The sequence below is a fragment of the Sus scrofa genome, chromosome 4 (genome assembly GCF_054392235.1).
Source record: "Sus scrofa isolate SSC_HxYL_T2T_F1_AM1 chromosome 4, Sscrofa_HxYL_maternal_Yorkshire_Landrace_v2.0, whole genome shotgun sequence".
NCBI classification, from domain to species: domain Eukaryota; kingdom Metazoa; phylum Chordata; class Mammalia; order Artiodactyla; family Suidae; genus Sus; species Sus scrofa.
The window spans coordinates 131,172,392-131,192,714 of NC_139386.1; the positions used below are offsets into that span (position 1 = coordinate 131,172,392).

At 41.7% G+C, this 20,323-nt stretch overlaps 1 protein-coding gene across 50 annotated transcripts in view; it reads left to right on the forward strand.

The window, feature by feature from the left end:
- The window catches only part of ZNF644 (zinc finger protein 644), a 116,271-nt gene extending 98,310 nt beyond the window's left edge, over window positions 1–17,961 (forward strand). For all 50 annotated transcript variants that reach the window (XM_085024068.1, XM_085024085.1, XM_085024072.1 and 47 more), the window contains 2 exons: window positions 15,413–15,515; window positions 16,259–17,961. In XM_085024068.1, the coding sequence (XP_084880194.1) occupies window positions 15,413–15,515; window positions 16,259–16,451 (296 nt within the window). In that variant the 3' untranslated portion in view covers window positions 16,452–17,961. The remainder of the gene's footprint in view (window positions 1–15,412; window positions 15,516–16,258) is intronic.
- Window positions 17,962–20,323: the final 2,362 nt, after the last annotated feature.

The window sequence follows — 20,323 nt, forward strand, 5'->3', positions numbered from 1 at the left end:
GGCGTCTTTCCTTCTTCTGCTTCTTTGCTTTGTCCTTTGACCTAATATGTAGATGACCGGAGATGCCTCCTGACCGTGTGTATTAAAAGGAGGGCGGGAGTTCCCGTCGCGGCGCAGTGGTTAACGAATCCGACTAGGAACCTTGAGGTTGCGGGTTCAGTCCCTGCCCTTGCTCAGTGGGTTAAGGATCTGGCATTGCCGTGAGCTGTGGTGTAGGTTGCAGACGCGGCTCGGATCCCGCGTTGCTGTGGCTCTGGCGTAGGCCTGTGGCTACAGCTCCGATTCGACCCCTGGCCTGGGAACCTCCATATGCCGCGGGAGCGGCCCAAGAAATAGCAAAAAGACAAAAAAAAAAAAAAGGAGGGCGGTCCACTGCGATGACCTCGGCCCTCCCACCGGGCCGGTTCAGGCTCTGGGGTGTTACTCCTACCTCATCAGTCTCGCGGGGGCTGCTGCAGACGTGGGGGGTGCGAGGCAGTGAAACGGAGAGACGGTCGAAGCAGGAGAGCGTCCCTGCGGTTAGCGCAGCCTCTCCGTGCGCTGAGCACAGGGTCCCTGCGCCGAGCTGGGCAGCCTGCACGCGGTGCCTTTTCATCACAGCCACCCCTGGCGCGGTGGCGCGGTGGCTCTCTCCCGTCCACAGGACGCTGGCGGCTTAGAGAGCTAAAGCAAGTCGCCCACACTGACTCAGTTAATAATGGCAAACTCGACATTCAGATCAAGGCCGTCCTACCCCAAGACCTTTTCTGTTTGTCTGTTCGTTTGTGTGTTTTGCTTTTCAGGGCCGCACCCTCAGCACATGGAAGTTCCCGGGCCAGGGGTCTAATCGGAGCTACAGCTTCAGGCCTCCACCAGAGCCACAGCAGCACGGGATCCGAGTCGCATCTGCAACCTGCACCACAGCTCAGGGCAATGCCAGATCCTTAACCCACTGATCGAGGCCAGGGATCGAACCCACAACCTCATGGGTACTCGTCGGGTTCGTTTCCGCTGAGCCACAACGGGAACTCCCTAGACCTTTATTTTTAGTCACTGTTATCCACCACATACAGAATGAAAGCAGTTGAAAATCGTTAGGTGAAGTTGGTCTCGAGCTGATGAGCGTTCTGGCGAAGAGTCTAATTGGAAAAAGCAGGCACCCGAGAACCGGTTAGGCCTGGAGTAGATTTCAGAGGACTGTAGAAAATGTTCCACTCTGACTCTTCAGGCACATTACGTACCCCGAGGCGGGGCTCGCTCTGATTTTGAAGTGCATTAAAAAATGCTTTTACCATCTGAAAAGCCTTCAAAATATAGAATTAGTTGCTTATAAATAGCTGATAGTAACACTCCATTGACCAAGGGTGCTTTCTAATGAACACTTTATCACGTAAAAAAAGTTTCATTATTTGAGAAAAAAGTAGTATAGGATAAATGGGGATACATTTTTATGGGCATCCAAAAAAAGGGCTACTATGTTTAAAATATTAAATACTAACAAAATGTCGGAAATGTTAGAAAATAAAAGGTGTGTGTTAGGCGGTCTTCAGGCCAAGAGAAGGGAACCAGAAGGCTGACGAAAGGCCAGGGTGGCATCGTGCGCAGCCCCTGCCCGCCTTTAAGAAACATAAAAGTCACATGTTCCCTTGGAAATTCTGAAACTTTTCCTGATTTTAAAAATCTTTTTGACCAGTAGAGCTGGAAGATGTCTTTGCTGCTTACTCACACCAGTAAGAAATGTTTCTTTTAATCAGCTTTATTAATGATTTGTTTTCCAGGTGGGTAATTCTCTATTTGCAAACTGCACACACCCATTCCCTTCCCCATGTCAGTTTCACTGGTGCAAAGCCATGGTCCCACCCTGTGGTCCTGGAGGCTTCCGCTGAGTTATTGTAAGGGATGCCTCAATTCACATGAGTAAAAGGCATTATTTTTCAGCAATGTGTAGATGCTGTTTTGATGAAGAAAATGCAAAATCATTTTTTAAAAACTTGCCTTAACTCAAGTATATCATAAAACTGAAACAATATAAAGAAAAAATGAGTAGAACTAAAGCCTCCATAAGAATGTCTAACATTTGTGCTCCTCCGTTCAAACAGACTTGATTCATGTGAATTTTTAATTATGTGGCCCCCTCTGGAGGAAAGAGCTTAGAAAGCCCTAAATCAAATGCTAAAGACCTGCTTGCTTACCTGTGATAGAATAAACTCCCACGGCTCCTTAGAAGCTACCAGCTCCTGCCTTCTTTTCGGGAAACGGGGGTTTTTGAAGGAGAGAAGTAATCCGGGGAGCCTGGACAGAATGAAAGGATGCTCCCTGCTTCCCAAATATTTATTTACTAATGCCTCAGATACTTCTGATGTGATGGCTCTCAGTCTTCTGGGGGGTTATTGACCTTTTCGAAACTTTCACAAAAGCTAGAAACATGCACTTATTTGTCCATAGATTAAAATGTTTCTCTGTGCACGCTGTACACACCCTGTGAACGCTGTCACCCATGGACCCTTCCTGTGGGGGAAAGCTAAGTGGGATGCCAAACAAGAGTGACGTGGAAAAAACCCAGCTGGAAAGCTGGAGCTCCAAGGCGTCTTTTTTTTTTTTTTTTCTAAAGAGTTAGAAGATGCTTAAAATACCAGAACTGTGCAACACCCAACTAATTTGTATGGTCGCAAATATAAATTCTCATTTAAGTAAAAGGAGATTATGAAGAAAGTAGGGAAGCTTTGGAATTAAAGACATGGAAAAGGTAGCCATTCTTGGAATCGAGTTAAATTGTCGAAAAAGAATCCATGTCACAGATGTAAATTTAAATAAATTGTTTAATAATTTCCGTGTGCCTTCATTTGTGCATAATCATATATGAAGCTGTTTAACTGCAATTTTTAATGGCTTTTTATCTGAAGAGATTAGTTCCAAAGGGTTTACTTTCTATCCTACGTTGTAAATCCAAGGCATACCTCTTACTGAAGAACTTTTTCCAGTTAATCAAGACTGCAGTATTGGCAGACTTCTCTTCCAGGTTTTGTTCTCTAGGTTGTTTTGCATGTTCATGCCCCCCACCCACCCCCACCCCCCGTCCCCTGCCCCAGTTGATTCTTTATAGAGTCTAATAAGAACAGCCTTAATCTCCATTAAAAATCAGAAATTGCATACATTAAAAATCAGAAATTGCATATAATTTACATGAAATGTTGGGAGCTTTTTAACTACTGGCTTTTATTTTGTGTTTTTAAATATAGAGCGACCATGTGTTAGTGCCTGGGTACGTGTCTTGGGTTGTGCAGTAAATTACAGGGCCACCCCAAATGTTAAAATTTTTAAAATAAGATTGCTCAAGGCAAAGTGCATTCCATCAGCTCAATCTGCAATCAGGAACAAAAAAAACTATTTTGAGGTCAGAGTAACAGTGAATTCACAGGTAAAGAAGGGGAATGATTGAAGTTCAAGTAGAGAGAATGTTGTGGAAGTAACATCAGAGCGATGGAAGCTCGTATTTGCACAGCGCTTTTCTGTGGTGATGGAGCAGTCCGTTATCTTCGAAAAGATGGAAAAATAAAAAAGGGATCCGGCAGTTTTAGTAGAAGCCCGTTTTACATCCTGACCCCATATTCAAACTCACATTCATACTATACACACTCACTTGTTCACTCATTCACTCACCTGAATTGAGTGTGATGCGTCTAATATTTTCTGTTGTATTCTTTCTCATTGAAAATCAACACTGGTCCTGACCGAGTAACATGAGGTACTGCCCACTGAGAAGGCACTCTCCACAGGTTGAAGGGACTCTTAAAAACTGTTCATGCCCGGAATCAACCAAAGGGATAGTTTAGAAACCATAACACTGTGGCAGCAGGTGCCCTTGCTTTACGTACTGGGTTCTCAGGCTTGTCTGCGGGTCTCGATTTTAATCAAATGCCCTTCCTTGGTATTTAAAGTAATTTGGAAATTTCTAGTTACTTAATGTGTGAAAATATTTTACACATGCAAACATATGAGGGGCTTCATTTCGTTATATTCAGAACACACCCATGATAACATTTTGGAAGGAAAGCACAACTGTTGCTATTCTGCAATGACAGACTCACCCTTATAATTAAAGAAGGACTTTCCAATGAGGAAAAAAAGACTTAAAAAATTGGTGCTGGATTCTTTCCGTCGACACCTCTCGTGCAGTATAATCTACCTTGTTTTTTAGTGAAGTCGTTTTGTTTTCCACACCGTCCACTTTTAAGTGGCCCAGTAGTGGATTGCGTGTTACCTTGTAGGTTCTTTGCCTGTTTTCAGCTTTGATGATGTAACTGGCCATAGGGCCCTGCAGCAACAAGTGCTGATGAACACACAGCACACGCCAGGTGCTGAGTGGGTGTACAGCCACCAGAAAAGGGATTCTCTTGCTGTAGAACGTGCTGTAGGAATACTCTCCTCTGTGAAGGAAAGAAAAACGATGATACCGCGAAAGCCTTTCAGGGTGGAATAAATCACCTGTCCTCTCACGAGTGTCTTCTGTGGTGTCTTTTTAAATATTATCATGATACCGCCTCTTCAAGAAACTACACCCTTTTATAGTGATTTATTTAGCCTGAAAAAGTACAAGAGGGTTTTGATCTTATTTTGATTAAGGTCTAAAGGAGCAGACCAGCTTCTAATTAAACCAAATACCTGGATAATTCTCCAGACTCGGTCGTCGAGGGAGACATAGGAAGTATGAGACGTGACCCTGTATCAAAGACCTTAGGAAGGCGTTATTGACGACCCGTACAAAACTGTCAAAATTGGAGAACTGTGCAAGGTAGTATGCAACTTGACCATAGGTAGTGTAGGAGACCAAGGTGTTTGTTTAGTCCAGGCCTCCGTTCTAGGGGAGCTAGGAATTAAATTGGGCTTCTTTTTTTCCTGCTGCCTTGACTATTCGTTTCATTCTTAAGTAGAGCCTTAAAAAGAAGGAAGAAAAAAGAAAGTTCATGCTGCTGTGTTTCTTGTCATGTTTAAAATGGGAGAGAAAAATAAAAAGAGTAGTCACAGAGAATTTCCATTCATTCAACTAGTTTAGTTATCAGTAGTTGGGCCGGGACTGTGCCCGCTCTGAGGCTGTAGAGACCTTGCCCTCGCGCTGTATACACTTAACGGCGGGAGTCTGGCGGGACAGGTACAAATGTGCTGTGAGAGAAAGCTCCGAAAGGTTTCAGCTAGACCCTGACCTTGACAGTGGAGCAGTTTCAGGAAGAAGCGGTGAGGGAGGACATTCCAAGTAGAGAGAACAGCAGAAGGTGGGGTAAAGGGATGGAGTCGGGAGTCCAGAGGTGTTGGGAGAATCAGTCTTAGGTGTTTGGGAAGATGATGATGCTGGAAAGGTCAGGCCGATGCCTTGAGGGCTTGCCAAAGAATTTAAGAAGTCACCGAAGAATTTTTAAAGTAAGTAACATGGTCAAATTTTATTTTAAAAAAATAATTGGAGGTAGCAGAATAGGGGGAAAGAAGGAGCTGGCTCGAGGTTTTAAACCGTGTCGTTGGGAGAATGTTATCCCAGCGTTTCGGATACACTGAGGGATGGGTTTCTGTAGTTATCTCTGTGGTTCTGTTCTTTTTTTTTTTTTAATTGATGCGGTAGTGTTCTTTGTTAAGAATGTATGTCTGTATGTACTTACCAGCACAGTTACCTATAGTTTATTCAGGATTAGCAAGCCAGTGAATTGTTCAAGCGGAGTAAATTTTCTAGGTCATGGAAGACTAGTGTCAAAGCCGATTTCATCCTAACCATTTTGATGGTAGTGTTTCTGGAATGTTATTCTTCCTTCTGCCTTGTGACACAGTAGACTGGATATAATTTAATTGCTTGAGTATTTAGAGTCACCCTTACGGATGCAAATTGTTTTATGATGCCAGCAAAATTTGGGCTGTTTGCCCATGACGCTAAAACATGATTGGCTGATTCATTCACTAATTCAGCAACCTTTCCAGATTCTAGGTGGTTTATGTATTGTGCTAAGTACTTCAGAGAGCAGTTGGATCTTACAGTGTAGGAGAAGCGCATCTGTGCATAAATGTAAAACAGCAGATTTAAGTGCCGAGTTGTAAGAGTGCATGAAATGGCAGTGGAAGCTGCAAGGCAGAGGTAGGTGCTTTCACTTAGACCAGGACCCAGCAAGGCTTTGGGGCGTAGCATCTGATTTGGACCTGGCGGGATAGTTATTTGAAATGGACGTGGGGGTCAGGTGGGGAAGGAGTGTACCGGTAGGAAGGAGCGGTCTGGGGGGATGTGAGAAGTTTCTTGGAAATACTAGGAGGAGAAGGGGCGCGGTTGGACGGGTAGAGGACATAAAGTGCTAGAATGCTAGCCCACGATGTCGGCATCAGTTCTGTAGAGAGGAGCCAGTAAAAATGTTTTAAAAAAGGATTTGCGGAGTTCCCGTCGTGGCGCAGTGGTTAACGAATCCGACTAGGAACCATGAGGTGGCGGGTTCGGTCCCTGCCCTTGCTCAGTGGGTTAACGATCCGGCGTTGCCGTGAGCTGTGGTGTAGGTGGCAGACGCGGCTTGGATCCCTCGTTGCTGTGGCTCTGGCCTGGGCTGGCGGCTACAGCTCCGATTCAACCCCTAGCCTGGGAACCTCCATATGCCGCAGGAGCGGCCCAAGAAATAGCAAAAAAAGACAAAAAAAAAAAAAAAAAAAAGGATTTGCGTGGCGCGTTTAAAGCTGCCTGTTAAATAAAAGTTAAGGGATTTGATGGGGAGGTAGAGCAGTTGGAGGTGAGGTCGTTTTAGACGTCGATGTCCTGCTTCAGTGGCAGGAGGGATGTAGAGGCGGAGTCGCAGGCGTGTAGATTATATCATGGGAGCAAAGTGAGCGGAACTTGGCAGGTTCATTGGAGGGAGCAGAGTAAAAGGAAAGAGATGGTGGCGCAAGGTTTCAAACCTTGATGTTGGGAGGATGGTTATACCGGTCCAGTTAACACACCTGCCACCAAGTGGTCTGGTAAGAGAAGAGTGGGCTTCATTCATTCTTTGGCTGTCGTTTATTTAGCAACACATCATCCATCTGTCTGCTGTTAACAAACAGTCATACTTACAGAATCTGTGTGTTTTTAGCAGACTGGAATGTAAGAGTTTTGGACTCTTGGAGCTCCCACTGTGGCTCAGCGGGTTAAGAACCCAGCATAGTGTCTCTGAGGATTCGGGTTTGATCCACGGCCTCACTCAGTGGGTTAAAGATCCAGCATTGCTGCCAACTGCAGCACAGGTCTTGGATGTCACTGGGATCCGGCGTTGCTGTGGCTGCGGCGTAAGGCCGGCAGCTGTAGCTCTGATCTGACCCCTAGCCAGGGAACTTCCATATGCCGAAGGTGCACCCTAAAAAGGAAAAGAGTTCTGGAGTTCCCGTCGTGGCGCAGTGGTTAACGAATCCGACTAGGAACCATGAGGTTTCGGGTTCGATCCGTGGCCTTGCTCAGTGGGTTCAGGATCCGGCATTGCCGTGAGCTGGGGTGTAGGTTGCAGACGCGGCTCGAATCCCGAGTTGCTGTGGCTCTGGCGTAGGCCGGTGGCTACAGCTCCGATTCAACCCCTAGCCTGGGAACCGCCATGTGCCGCAGGAGCGGCCCTAAAAAAGGCAAAAAGACAAAAAAAAAAAAAAAAAAAAAGAAGAGTTCTGTACTATTATTGCATAACATGTTTACATTTTATAATGATCACTGGTTATAAAATTTAGGAATTCTGTTTGGTTGATATTCGACCAATATCTTATTTTTCATAGAAGTCTTAACTACTTAGACTAGCATTCCTACCTACTTAGCCTAGCTTAGCCTAGCTCATTCATACTTAGCCTAGCAATTACTACCCCTAGCATTCCTATTGGTTCTGTTACCAATTTTCTGAAGTTTGCTTGTTTTGATTTTTTTTCTTTTTTTTTTTTTCTTTTTGCCGTTTCTTGGGCCGCTCCCTCGGCATATGGAACGTTCCCAGGCTAGGGGTTCAATTGGAGCTGTAGCCGCCGGCCTATGCCACAGCCACAGCAACTCGGGATCTGAGCCGCGTCTGTAACCTACACCACAGCTCACGGCAACACCGGATCCTGAACCCACTGAGCAAGGCCACGGATCGAACCCGCAACCTCATGGTTCCTAGTCAGATTCGTTAACCACTGAGCCACGATGGGAACTCCTTGATTTTTTTTTTAGCAATTGACTTAACTTGGATTTTTATGTTTGGATTTTTTTAACTTGTCTAAATCTTTATATCCCCAGTTGTGGTGTTATGTTTGCTGTGATGTCTGTTCTAAGAGGAATTTATTGACTCCTGTTTATAATCTGGATTAAGATTTAATAGATTTTGCAATAGCAAGGTGTATTCCTGGCCAGACTTAAACTGTACATAATCTGCCTCAAGCGACATTATAGAAATAGTATATTTTCTCTCTTGGAGGTGAGTGCAGGAGGATGGCTTGTTGGAAACTGGCGGTCCCTCACTTAAGTAAGAAGTAGAAACATAGGATTTATTATTTCTTTGTTGTGTCTGGAGTTTGAGGAACAAGGTTAAATCTTGCTGTCCATGTTGGAAATATGTTTTTAATTGTGGCCTTACCTGGAAGTACCTAAACCAGAAATTACCTAGTCAATGCCATGTTTGATTATAGTTCCGATTTTGGCTAGAACGTATAAAGCACTTCAAAATGATAAAAAGCCAAATCAGATCTTTTGAGAGTGTAGATCTGTGACATTTTATTTGCTATTATAATTATTGTGCGTGCTGTCTTATTTATTTATTTATTTATTGTCTTTTTGTCTTTTTAGGGCCGCCCCTGTGGCATATGGAGGTTCCCAGGCTAGGGGTCTAATCAGAGCTGTAGCTGCCGGCCAGCGCCAGAGCCACAGCAGCGCCAGATCCGCGCCGCGTCTGTGACCCACACCACAGCTCACGGCAACGCGGGATCCTTAGCCCACTGAACAAGGCCAGAGATCGAACCCGCAACCTCATGGTTCCTAGTCGGATTCGTTTCCACTGTGCCACGACGGGAACTCCCCCTGTCTAATTTAAATCGACCGTGATTATACTCAAGTTAATTTAACGAATTTTAAGTAACATCATTTCCTTACTTCCTTAACTAATTTTGTATAGGAACTATGATTTTGTTACTTCAACTAAATATGAAATGAGAATTTGGAAATACTGACACGTTTAGAGGTCATAGAGTATGACTATTCAGGGACTTCTCAACAAAAGTGATTGAAAGCAGATTTGTTAGATGTTTTAATGTTTATTCTAATTTTAGATATGTCTCGGTCTTAGAAAAGTGGGTATTATTAAGTGCCTGTTGTCCTTGGTAAATGAACATGCAGTGCTAACCTTGCTTAAGGAGAAATTTTAAGTGTTTTTTTCTTATCTGTCACCATAGAGAGGCAATACATTTGCTGTCCTATTAACTCTTAACTGAATAGCAAACACCTTGTAGCTGAGGTATTGTTAGCTTTTAGCTTTTGGCAACCTAGCAAAACTAGCCTGCCTCCACTTTCTCTGTTTATAAAAATGTGCGATAAAGTTTCATTTTTATGTTTAGCTTTTCCCTTCACATTAAAAATACCTTGCTCAAAATATTCTTTTACTATTCATCCCCTCTGCTTTGAAATAGCAGAGGTTTCTACACATGTAGTGTGTGTACTTTTTCTTATTCCAAGTAGACCTAAATTCAGAATAAAAAGCTGCCTTCCTTTGCTTTTGCTCTTTCTCTGATCCCAGTTCACAGGCTGTTGTTATTCTTAACACAGCCTCCTGCTTTGTAGGGGAGACGCGAGCCCCGGGCCCATCTCCTCTGAACTAATATTGTTAAGCCGTAAACCTCTCACTTAAAGCCAAGGAAACCTACTTTTCAAACATTTTGTATCTCATCCTCTCTCAAATAAAATATTAAATCATGTGGTAGCTAATTAACTTTGCCACGTTTGCTCTGTGATTCTGGGTTAGTTATTGTTTTTAGTTACTGAGAATGGAAACTCTAAAAACTGATGAAGGTAACGTAGAGTGCTAAAAAAAATCCAATTTTAGAGTGAAAATGCCATGGGAAAACGGTGGTGAAAATGTGCTTCTGAGGTTGCTAATTGTGTGTGTGTCTGTGTGTTTAATTCTGGTCGGAAGGGACTCTTGCTCTCCTAACAGTGCACTCCCTCAGCTGCCTGGGGCGTGATGACTAGTTTGGTTACAGCAGTGTAGTTAGGAGCCAAGGATCCGTGCTGGGAGTCGAGAAGTCCTTCCATGAATTTTTTTATTTTTTAATGGCTGTGCGTGAGGCCTGTGGCAGGTCCCCTGGCCAGGGATCAAACCCACGCCACTGCAGCAGCCTGAGCCACTGCATCGGCAGTGTTGGATGCTTAACTCACTGGACCACAAGGGAATGCCCAGGTCCTTCCATTGTGAGTGGGCTGGAGAGAGTGGGATTTAGCCACTTTTCTCCTAATAGCTACTGTTTTTATGGGCCAAGAGATTAAGAGGTGGAACTGAGGGCCGTCTTTCTCCTTTAGGGGAGCGCTTACTCAGGACCCGGAACTGGCTACTTAATTTTCAGGCTCCAGTGCAAAATAAAAACAATAGCACCTCATGTTTAAACATGAAGCATTTGAACTGCAGCAGCAGAGAGAGCACTGAACCACGTGTGGGGTGCCGTGTGATCGCACAGGTCACACCCCCGTCAAGTCCACCTTATAGGCACTTTTTGCAAAGAGAAGAGTGTACTGGAGGAGCAGAACTTAGCTTCTCAACTAATGGCTTCCCCAACCCCACATCCCTGTTTTCATACAAGCCGACGTGTTTCTCTCTGCCTCTTTAGTTGGGGCTGAGGGAAAGAAAATGGTGTTTGCACAGTCTTTATATGCGTGGGGCTCATGAACCCGGAGGGATTAATGACAGCAAGTGGAATTGAGTTTGTTTCTCCATCTCACACGTAAGCATCTTCTTCCCACGTCACCGGTGCCACTACCGTGTCCATCACCGGCGTGTCAATGGCGATGGGAAGGTTGGCTTGTCTGTTGGTGTCATTCGTATCCCCATGGTTTCCCTGAACGAGGGCACAGCTACCAGCAGTTGCCTGCCCGCCCCACCCAGGCCGCCTGGATGGAGAAGAAACCTCCTTCTGTAGCCTGGCTGTTACGTTCAGTTGCACTTTACCTTAGAGATGCCACCAAGCAAATGGGAAACGAAACAGGGCTTGAAAGAGGGCTAGTGACTAAATGGCCAGGAACAGTATCTTGGTGGTGAATTGTCACGTTGTTGGTTCTTTTGCCGTAGAGGCTTCAGGTGCTTTTAGGAAATAAATCCTCATTCTTTGAGGTCATTTGCGTAGTGAATTAAAAAGAAAATCAAATTTATTGAAGCAATTATTGTGTATAATGGGCAGAAAATGTGCCCATGGCAAAAGGACTTATTTAATAATGTTAGAGTCCAGAGTAAATTATTATACTTCTGTGTATAAAACTAAATAATGTCTCAGAAAACAGACTTGAATTTGTGTATGTTGTATTCTTTATTGGTTTGGTTTTCACTGACCCAGTTTAGTTCTTGAGTCGTGTATGTTGTCATGGTTGTTGTTGGTTGGTGTTGCTGTGTTCGGTAGCACTGCAGTATGGTGGTGTCCTTTTTTGAGGGCTCACAAGTGTGGTGTATTTTTCATTCCTATGTGATCAAAACAGCTGTCTTACTGAAAGTTATATTCTAAAAAATTTAGAAAGTAAGACCTTATAGCTTAGCTTAAGTTCATTCTTCTTGCAAGTACAGTATTACAGTATTACTACCAGGAATAACTTAGAACCTTTATAGATCAGTTTGGGGTTTTTTAGTCTTCTGATGAAAATTGATTACTTTAAATATTTTCTGCCACTCTAAATAGGAAGCTTAGAAAGCTTTGAGTGACTGAGTTTATTCCTTTCCAAAGAATCAGATATGCTCAAGGAGAAGAAAATTAAGAATTTCTGAAACTAATCTAGTATGTTTTATACATTTCAAGTACAGCAACAGTGTTAGATTTTAAATATTTTGGGAAAGAATTGTGTGTGTTTTGTTTTTTGACAGTAACAAATAAGTGGGAATAAAATCCTGTTACAAAGAAAGGTTTTGTATAAAGTTATCTATTTTTGGCAGATTATTCATATAAACAACTTCGTTAAACCTTAGGCTATTAATCGCAAATATTGATGAGTCCTTTTATACTAAACCGATTGTGTTAGTGATGTTGCTTTTAATGTTCTAATGATTCCTGGTACAGTTTGGAATTAAACTGCTTTCCCTCTAGATGTGGTAGAATCTGTTGAATGAGAACATTTGTATAATGGACCTGTTTGTACGTGATCTTTTTCATTTAGTGGAACATTTTGTGTAAATCATCTTTTTCATGTAAAGATTACCATATAGATGTTCTCTTTGTGTGCATATTAATAATTAAGTTTTTTTTTAACAGATTTTTTTTTTCTTCTTAAATGTTTGGGCAGTATTGCCAGGTTGGTTGTTGGATGTTGCTATTAGAAAAACTATTCCTGTAAAATATTCACATTTTACTTTCTGAAATAAATAAGTGACGTTGCAGGAGATAAGAAATTTTGAAGTGATGATGAAGCTATTAAGACACTGAAATGTATTTAGATATAATTACCATAGGTTCCTGGTTTGTATTGTCTTCACTTTGTGGGCAGGCTTCCAAGGATTCCTAATATATGCAATTCCCTAAATTTACTTGGAACTCTGGGTGCTAGAAATTCCCAATCAAATGCTGACAGAGTTGTTCCACTTTCCAAAGTCATAATACTTTCCCATATTAATTACTACCCAAACTGTGACATTGTGCTTTAAAATTTAGATTTGATCATTCATAAAACAGCCTAAACTTCAGAGTTTCTAGAATTCATAGAGCATCAAGTATCTGCAAAATTCCTTTTTCCCCTCTACTAAAGCCAAAAACATTACTACATCTCTGAATAAACATTTCCAGTTCCACTTTTTTAGGCTATCACGGCATCTAAATGTAACTTAAATGCTTTGTAACTGATAGAATATTCTTCTTTTGCTTTTTAGGGCTGTACCCGCACATACGGAAGGTTCCAGGCTAGGGGTTGAATCGGAGCCACAGCTGCTGGCCTATGCCACAGCCACAGCAACATGCAATCCTTAACCCACTGAGCGAGGCCAGGGATTGAACTGGCATCTTCAAGGATACTGGTCCGGTTCCTGTCTACTGAGCCACGATGGGGACTCCTGGTGGAATGTTCTTTTGCATATCTCTACATCACCCTCTGCCCTTCTCCCTCAGTTTGCATTATACACCTAACCTTAGCATGCTGTGAATGGAGATTTAAAGGGTTGTTGTAATGTATTTTATTTGCATCTCGCAGGAGTTTATTTACATCTTAAAAGGAATTTCAGTAGAGTGTGGTAAGCTCATTAAAGTAAGATTCTGTAATTCATGATACAGCAAACACATGCTCAGGTCCATTTAACAGAGGCAGAGATGGTGTCTGGTTTACCCTAGAGGTAAAGGCGAGCTGACATCTTGTAGCACTTAGCCCTTTGACTTCCCTAAACTCTTTACTGCTGGTGGACCAATTGCTTTGAAGTTCACTTACATTCGGATTCCTCTCCAGAGCAACTAGGAAAAAGAAGGTGCTGATTGCAGAGTAGTTGCCCCCTTCTTCCTACTGGTTGCCCAGAACATAGTTTCAACACGTAAGCCAGGGAAGAATTTCAGTGTGTTAACAGCATATTTGTTCAAACAGATGACGCCGAAGTGTTCCACGGGAGCTAGAGTGTGTATTACGTGGTGGTAGAATGAATTTCCATTCAGATGTTGTTTAAATGTCAGAGGTTAAATCGCTGGGGTTTTCTTTATTTTTCACTCCCACAGTATTTGTTGATTCCTGCTATGTGCCAGGCTCTTGAATGAGATAACCAATGAAGCACCTTACGAGATTTTTCTATTCCAGATTTTGATTGTTTAGCTTTGAAGTAGCCATTCTTTAATACTTGGCTTGACTTCCTGTAGTTCTTATTAGATTCTTCTTCTGAGGATAAGCAGAGACTGTGAGTCCTAGATTTTACTTTTAAAGAGACGGGTGACCAGAAGCAGAAAAACTGTGGCTTGAATGAGATTTAGGCTTCTCGTGGTTTTATATTTTCCATGTGACATTTCCGTCAGCATTGCCACTTGACTACTGTGAAAAACTGTGTTTACTGGTTTTGTAATAATAGCATCTATTCTTTTGGAATCTGGACTTTGAACAGTTCATTTCACACAATCATTGAATAGCCAGTTCCTGTTCTCTCTTACCTAGAATTTTTCCAGGGGATTTCACGTGGCAGAATAGCAGAAGAAAAGCCACTTTGGTAACTTCTGTTACATTGTTCCCCTCCCACTTGGATCCCTAGAGATAATTCTTAACCATCTCTTCCTGCTCACGACCAGCAGCACCCTGCAATGCTATCATCCCTTTGTCCAGAGGAATGGTGTGCTTGTACCCAAAGAATAAAATGTTGTATCCTGTCTATTCCTACCTATACAAAGTGTCTTTTTGTCTTTATTAATAAGGTTTTTATAATAAATAATGGAAGGAAAAGTCAAGGAACAGAAAAATTTCAGGAACAGTTAGCACTAAAATATTGATCCACTTTAATATAAACAATATTTCTCCCTTTTTAATCACACTTCTAAAATAGGCTCGACAAAATCTAAAATATTAAAATGTACAGAGTAGCTAGCATTTAACGTCTGGTCCATTTGTAAACCTAATGTAAGATAATCTGGATTTATATTTATTTTCTAGTAAAATAAAAGATAAGCTTGTGTGTGCAATACAGGTTGAGCTTTAAAAAAAGAAAGTTGGGCCTTCTTTGCCCTTTGAAATGTAAGACCAACTTACACGTTTAAGAGCTATTTGTCATTATAGAATTCAGAGTGAATTGCCATAGAATTGGTTCTTCATTGAACTCTTCGATTACATTGCTGATGTTCCTTTGCTGGTTTTGAGCGTTTGAGACCTGATGAATGGAGTAGAAATCCAGTGCACACGTAATGATTTTACATCAAATGGTACAGTTTTCCTGGAAATCAGGAAGATTTAACCAGATATTAAAATAATGTATATGGGATCAGGAAAGACTACCATCGCTGCAATAATTGGAAAATGTAGTCATTTCAAGTTAGCGAGTTACGTTTTTCCTCAGTTGTAGCGTGGTTCGGTAAAGCATTATTTGAAACGGCAGCATAGGGAGAATGGATGCTGATGATGCTGATGATGCTGTTAGCCAGCCCGCTGCAGGTCAGTGCATGCCGAAGGGAGTGCAGACGCATGCAGGCTTGCCATGTCGAACTTGACTTAGACGCTCTGGCCTCCCTAGAAAGAAATGTGTGTCTGTGCGTTTGGGGATATATGAGAAATGTTAAGTCTCTCTCTTCCCTTTTTTAGCCTTAGATTGTAAGCAAAAGAAATCAAGGTCAAGATCCGGAAGCAAGAAGAAAATGCTAACGTTACCTCACGGTGCTGACGAGGTCTACATTCTCCGATGCAGGTATATGTGCCTATGTTGCCAGATGGTCTTCCTTCCTCAGCTTTGCTCTAAGGCGTTCTAGCTGCTGTGTTGGGCTCTTTAGTTTGTGGCAGAGGGTGCGTTCTCAAAAACCGAGTTTGTAAGTGAACTTCGGGAGACAGACCTAAAATTTCATGTGGCTCCTAATACGCTATATCCTTCAGCAACTCATGAATCACGGATTTTATATTAACGGAGAGCCTCTGTGATACTCGATGTACAGAAGTAGCTTTTTGTCGTGTTTTATTTACGTGCTTGGTTTGCTTTAATTGGACATTTTTTAATTGTCTTGCGTTCCTGCTTATTGGGAACAGTTCTCTCCCTGCTCATGCTTCTGAGTGTAGCTGGACAAACCCATTCAGACTTCCTTCCACATCCACCCTCACACAGTTTAAGGAATTCTGAATCGGGGAAGGGCCTTTCCAAAAGAACAGTGCCTTTTGGAATTACGGTGGTTTTATAACCATTAAGAAAGATGTGCAGGTGTTAGGATCTCTTAATTAATTTTAATCTAATAAGAATGTTCCCACCTCTGCAAATATCACTGGAGTTGTTAGGAATTGGGCAGTCTGGAGATGGTGTGAAATCGTTTGGACTTTATAGGTCTTTAGAAGCTATTGTCAAGTCCTGTCTCCAGGATGACTCCTTGTATCTATGGGTTTTATGTGAGTTGGTTTTTCACAAAGGGAATTGGTCATGTTAAGAGAACTGTTATACTTCTGTAGGTTTTGTGGCCTAGTCTTTCGTGGACCATTGTCTGTTCAGGAAGACTGGATTAAGCACTTACAACGACACATTGTAAACGCTAATCTTCCACGGACTGGAGCTGGCATGGTGGAAGTCACGTCACTACTCAAAAAGCCTGCCTCCATTACAGAAACTTCATTTTCTCTACTAATGGCAGAAGCAGCTTCCTAGAAACAAGGAAACCTTTTAAATAGCGAATTTGAATTGGATGTACATTTGAAATTCTTTTGTGTTTTTTTTAAAGCCACGTTAAATTATCCGTTTGTAACTACTAAAACAGGAAAATGGGGGAAAGAGAATTACAGTGACATCAGAGCAAACTGAGTGCTGCAAACAGTAAGTAGCCTCTGTATTTTGTGTAGGAGGGCGATGTGTCTTTAAGGTTTACTCAGTTGTGTCGGTTCGCTGTTGACTCACCGAAAGCTCAGTCCGTGTACACAGTCGCTAATAACCTGTGGCACGTGGGTATTTAAAGACAGACTTATTGGAAAATGATGTTTTCTGCAGTGTTACCAGAATCAAGGTTCTGTTTATTCCCCACAAGACTTGCATTGAAAAATAAGATATTATATTTTGTTTGTATATATTTAGTGTTTTGTATAATACCAGGAACTGCTAACTAAATTTACTCAACTTAGGGCATTAAATATCATGTACTTCATAGTTGGAGACTGTTCACTCAAATAGGGCAGAGTACTATTCTATCTAGATGTGTAAGTGTTTTTTTAAAGATCACACGGAACGGTTTTTTTTATACTAAAAAGTGGAGGGAGATTTGTTTAAACAAGTATTTCTAAAAGAAATATGTACATAGTCCTGGAAATTATTTGCGGTAAGGACCTACTCTTTACTCCAGTTGCATTTCTCAGACAATAAAGTGGTGCATCCATGCTACCTCCTACTTTGTCAACAAAGATGCTGGTAACCCTTTACATTTTTGTACCATAATAGATTTTAAAAAAATCTAATGTTCTTTCTTGCAAGACATCCTTTTGTTAACAGATTTGTTTCTTTTTAATGTTTTACCTAAAATTGGACATGCTTACAGGACACGTTTGCCTCTTACTTTATTTAACATTGTAGAAATGTAACTAATAATTAAGCAGTGCTCACTACACAGTTTAGAATAGGCTTTCTCATTTATATTCTCTTCCAAATTCGATCAGTTAGCAAAACTTCATACACCAATTTCTACATATGATGAGAATGTTTACAATTTAAATTTTTAGAACTTGTTTTGGATGTGACTATATGTACAAAAATCGTGTTAACACTATGCTCATGCTAGGAACCGACATAATGGAATTACTGAAATAAATGTGCTGTGAGGAATGGAAAACATGGTGCAGATGTCTTGGTCATGAAAAATTGTGATTCTTCTTTTGAACGTTTTCCAAAAGCAAATTCGTTCTTTTATTAATCGGAAATCAGATTCCTTTACAAATAACAGTTTTGTATGCAAGCACCATTTCATTTTATTTCATGTAGTATGGCTAATAATATAGTTGAAACAAGGATAATGCATTGATACTTTTCTCGTATGTAAATAAAGTTAAAAGCAGTTAAAATAAGGAGTATTTTGGTAGAGTATATACATACCTCACTGCCAGTGAAATTGCTTTCCTATGGTATATCTCCTTACCGGAAAAATCTCTAAATAAAAAAAAAGACTTAAAGAAAATTATAATGTCTATAGTGTGAAACATTTCTTATTTTTATTGCTGGTGGAAATGGCCCGCTCCAGGTCGTGTTTCCTTGGATCTCTGTTGTTTATCCTTAGCAGGCTGCTTGAGGCGCACACCTTAGGTGAAAAACTAGGAAATGAGACTGGACGGATCGTTCCCAACCAAAGGTCTCCTGATCCCTGGGGTACTTAGATAAGGGAGCGTCCTTGTAAGTTAATTTCATTTTGCCAAAGGCCTAATAGAAACTGTGTATTTCTCTCTAGTAGATGAGTCTAACTAAAACATCAAATGTCTTTACTTTTGACGGAAAATGTACCAAATCTGTGTATACTGGTAGTCTCTTACTAAATTTCATTGATACAAATATATTCTATTTTGAAATGGAATATTTTTTTTCCCCATTGGAAATCATACTGCTACATAGCAATTAGAGTTCAGAAATTTTTGAAAAAGGGAGTCCCGGCGGGAAGACTCACAGTCGCTAGAGCTCCTTTCAGCTGTAACTGCTATAGCTCTTTGATTTTGTTGAGCCAACTGTCAAGATGGAGGAGTATGCGAAGAAGGGGTAGTGTGGCCACACGTTTCACAAGCAAAGCTACATGGAATTCTTTATGTTCACCTCTTTTTAAAACCGTATTTGTCCTTCTAGATGTAAAAAGAATTAATTCATCGAAATACAGTCATTGGAATGAGAAACGGTAAACTCAAGGGATTCCTAAAGAGTAAACTAAAGAGCACCGTTCGTCACAGAGCTATTTAGGGTACAACGTCTTTTTAAGACGTCTTAGGGAGCAAAGTTTGCCTTTGATTTGGCAACGAGAAAGTTGATGGTGTATTTTCATTTGGCTTCCACTGGAAGAAAATTATAAAATGTTGTCTTAAGTCGCATGATGGGTTTTCATGTCCAAACACAGGCTCATTCAGTGTTCAGTATTGCTTCCTTTTCTCTATGGTTCCTTTATCCTGGCCAGAGATAGTTGAGCTTCTTTAGTATGAAAACTTTTTATATTAAAAAAAAAAATCTTGTTGTAAGTATTGGTTTTGTTTAATAGCATCAAGACCAAAAAGTTGACTTCAAAAATAGTATTTTCCACTCTCCTTCTTTAAAATATATGGGAACCATGGCGTAGCTAGTGTCTCCATTGTAGAGTTCACATACATTATGGGTAAGGGAGATGAGGTGTTTTCAGTAGTAATTTAGCTGGGAAAACTTTTTTTTAAGGACATACACATAACCTCTCAGGGACTGTAGAAGTTCAACCATATACTAGTCCAAAACATAGTTTTGATGTTCTCTTCCTCACTACGAAAATGTAATGTATGCTTATTTTAAACATGCTAAGAAAATGAAAAAGTAGAAAATGGGGGGAATCCCCTTTGTTGTTTATCAACACTTAAAGGCTTTTAGTAGCTTGTTACATTTCTTTATCTTACTGTTCCAATGTGGTTATGAATGTAATGTATTATAACATATCCCATTTTCCCGCGTTTATTTTCAGTGTAAATGCTGCATTGTATAAACTAACCTTTGAATACTCGATCTCAAGCACTTTCCCTCACCAACAACCAAGCAGTTCTCTGATTCTCCAGACACTAACTGGGTGTTGCACAGTTGAGTTCAGTTCTGACACTCACTCCCAGGAGTTAGCATCAGACTCCGCAGGTTAAAGGGCTCAGTCCCACACGATTGCCGGCACGTCGGATGCCAGTTACACCTCTCAGGTCACCCCTGCTTGTGACCAACTGGCTGTAAGTCAGAGGCTCCCATGACCTCCTCTTCAGGTTCCGCAGTTTGCTAGAATGGCTCACAGAACTCAAAAAAGTACTTGCCGTCACCAGGTTTATAAAGCCTCTAACTCAGGAAAATAGAAGAGATGCCTAGGGCAGGGTATGCTGGAAAGGGGGTGGCACGGAGCTTTGGTGCCCTCTCGGGGTACACCAGCCTCCCAGCAGCTTGATGTGCTCACCCACCCAGAAGCCCAACCCGTAGGGGGTTACTCTGGAGCTTTCGTTACGGAGGCACAACTGATTAAGTAATTGGCCATTGGTGATTAACTCTAGCTCCTTTCCTCTCCCTGGAGGTTTTGTGAGGTCGGTGGGACGGAAAGCTCGAACCCTGTAATCATGCCTTGGTCTCTATGGTGAGCCACTCCCATCCTGACGCTTCGAGGGCCCCCAGCCCCAGTCATCTCCTCATCACTTTGGAGATTTCAAGGGTTTTAGGAGATGCGTGCCAGGAACCAGGGACAAAGACCAACTATTTATTTTGTATTATCTCCCACTGGATAGACCACCTCTAACGTGACCAAAACTAGTCAGCATCAGTGATATTTCAAATCATGGGCTGTAATCAGCATT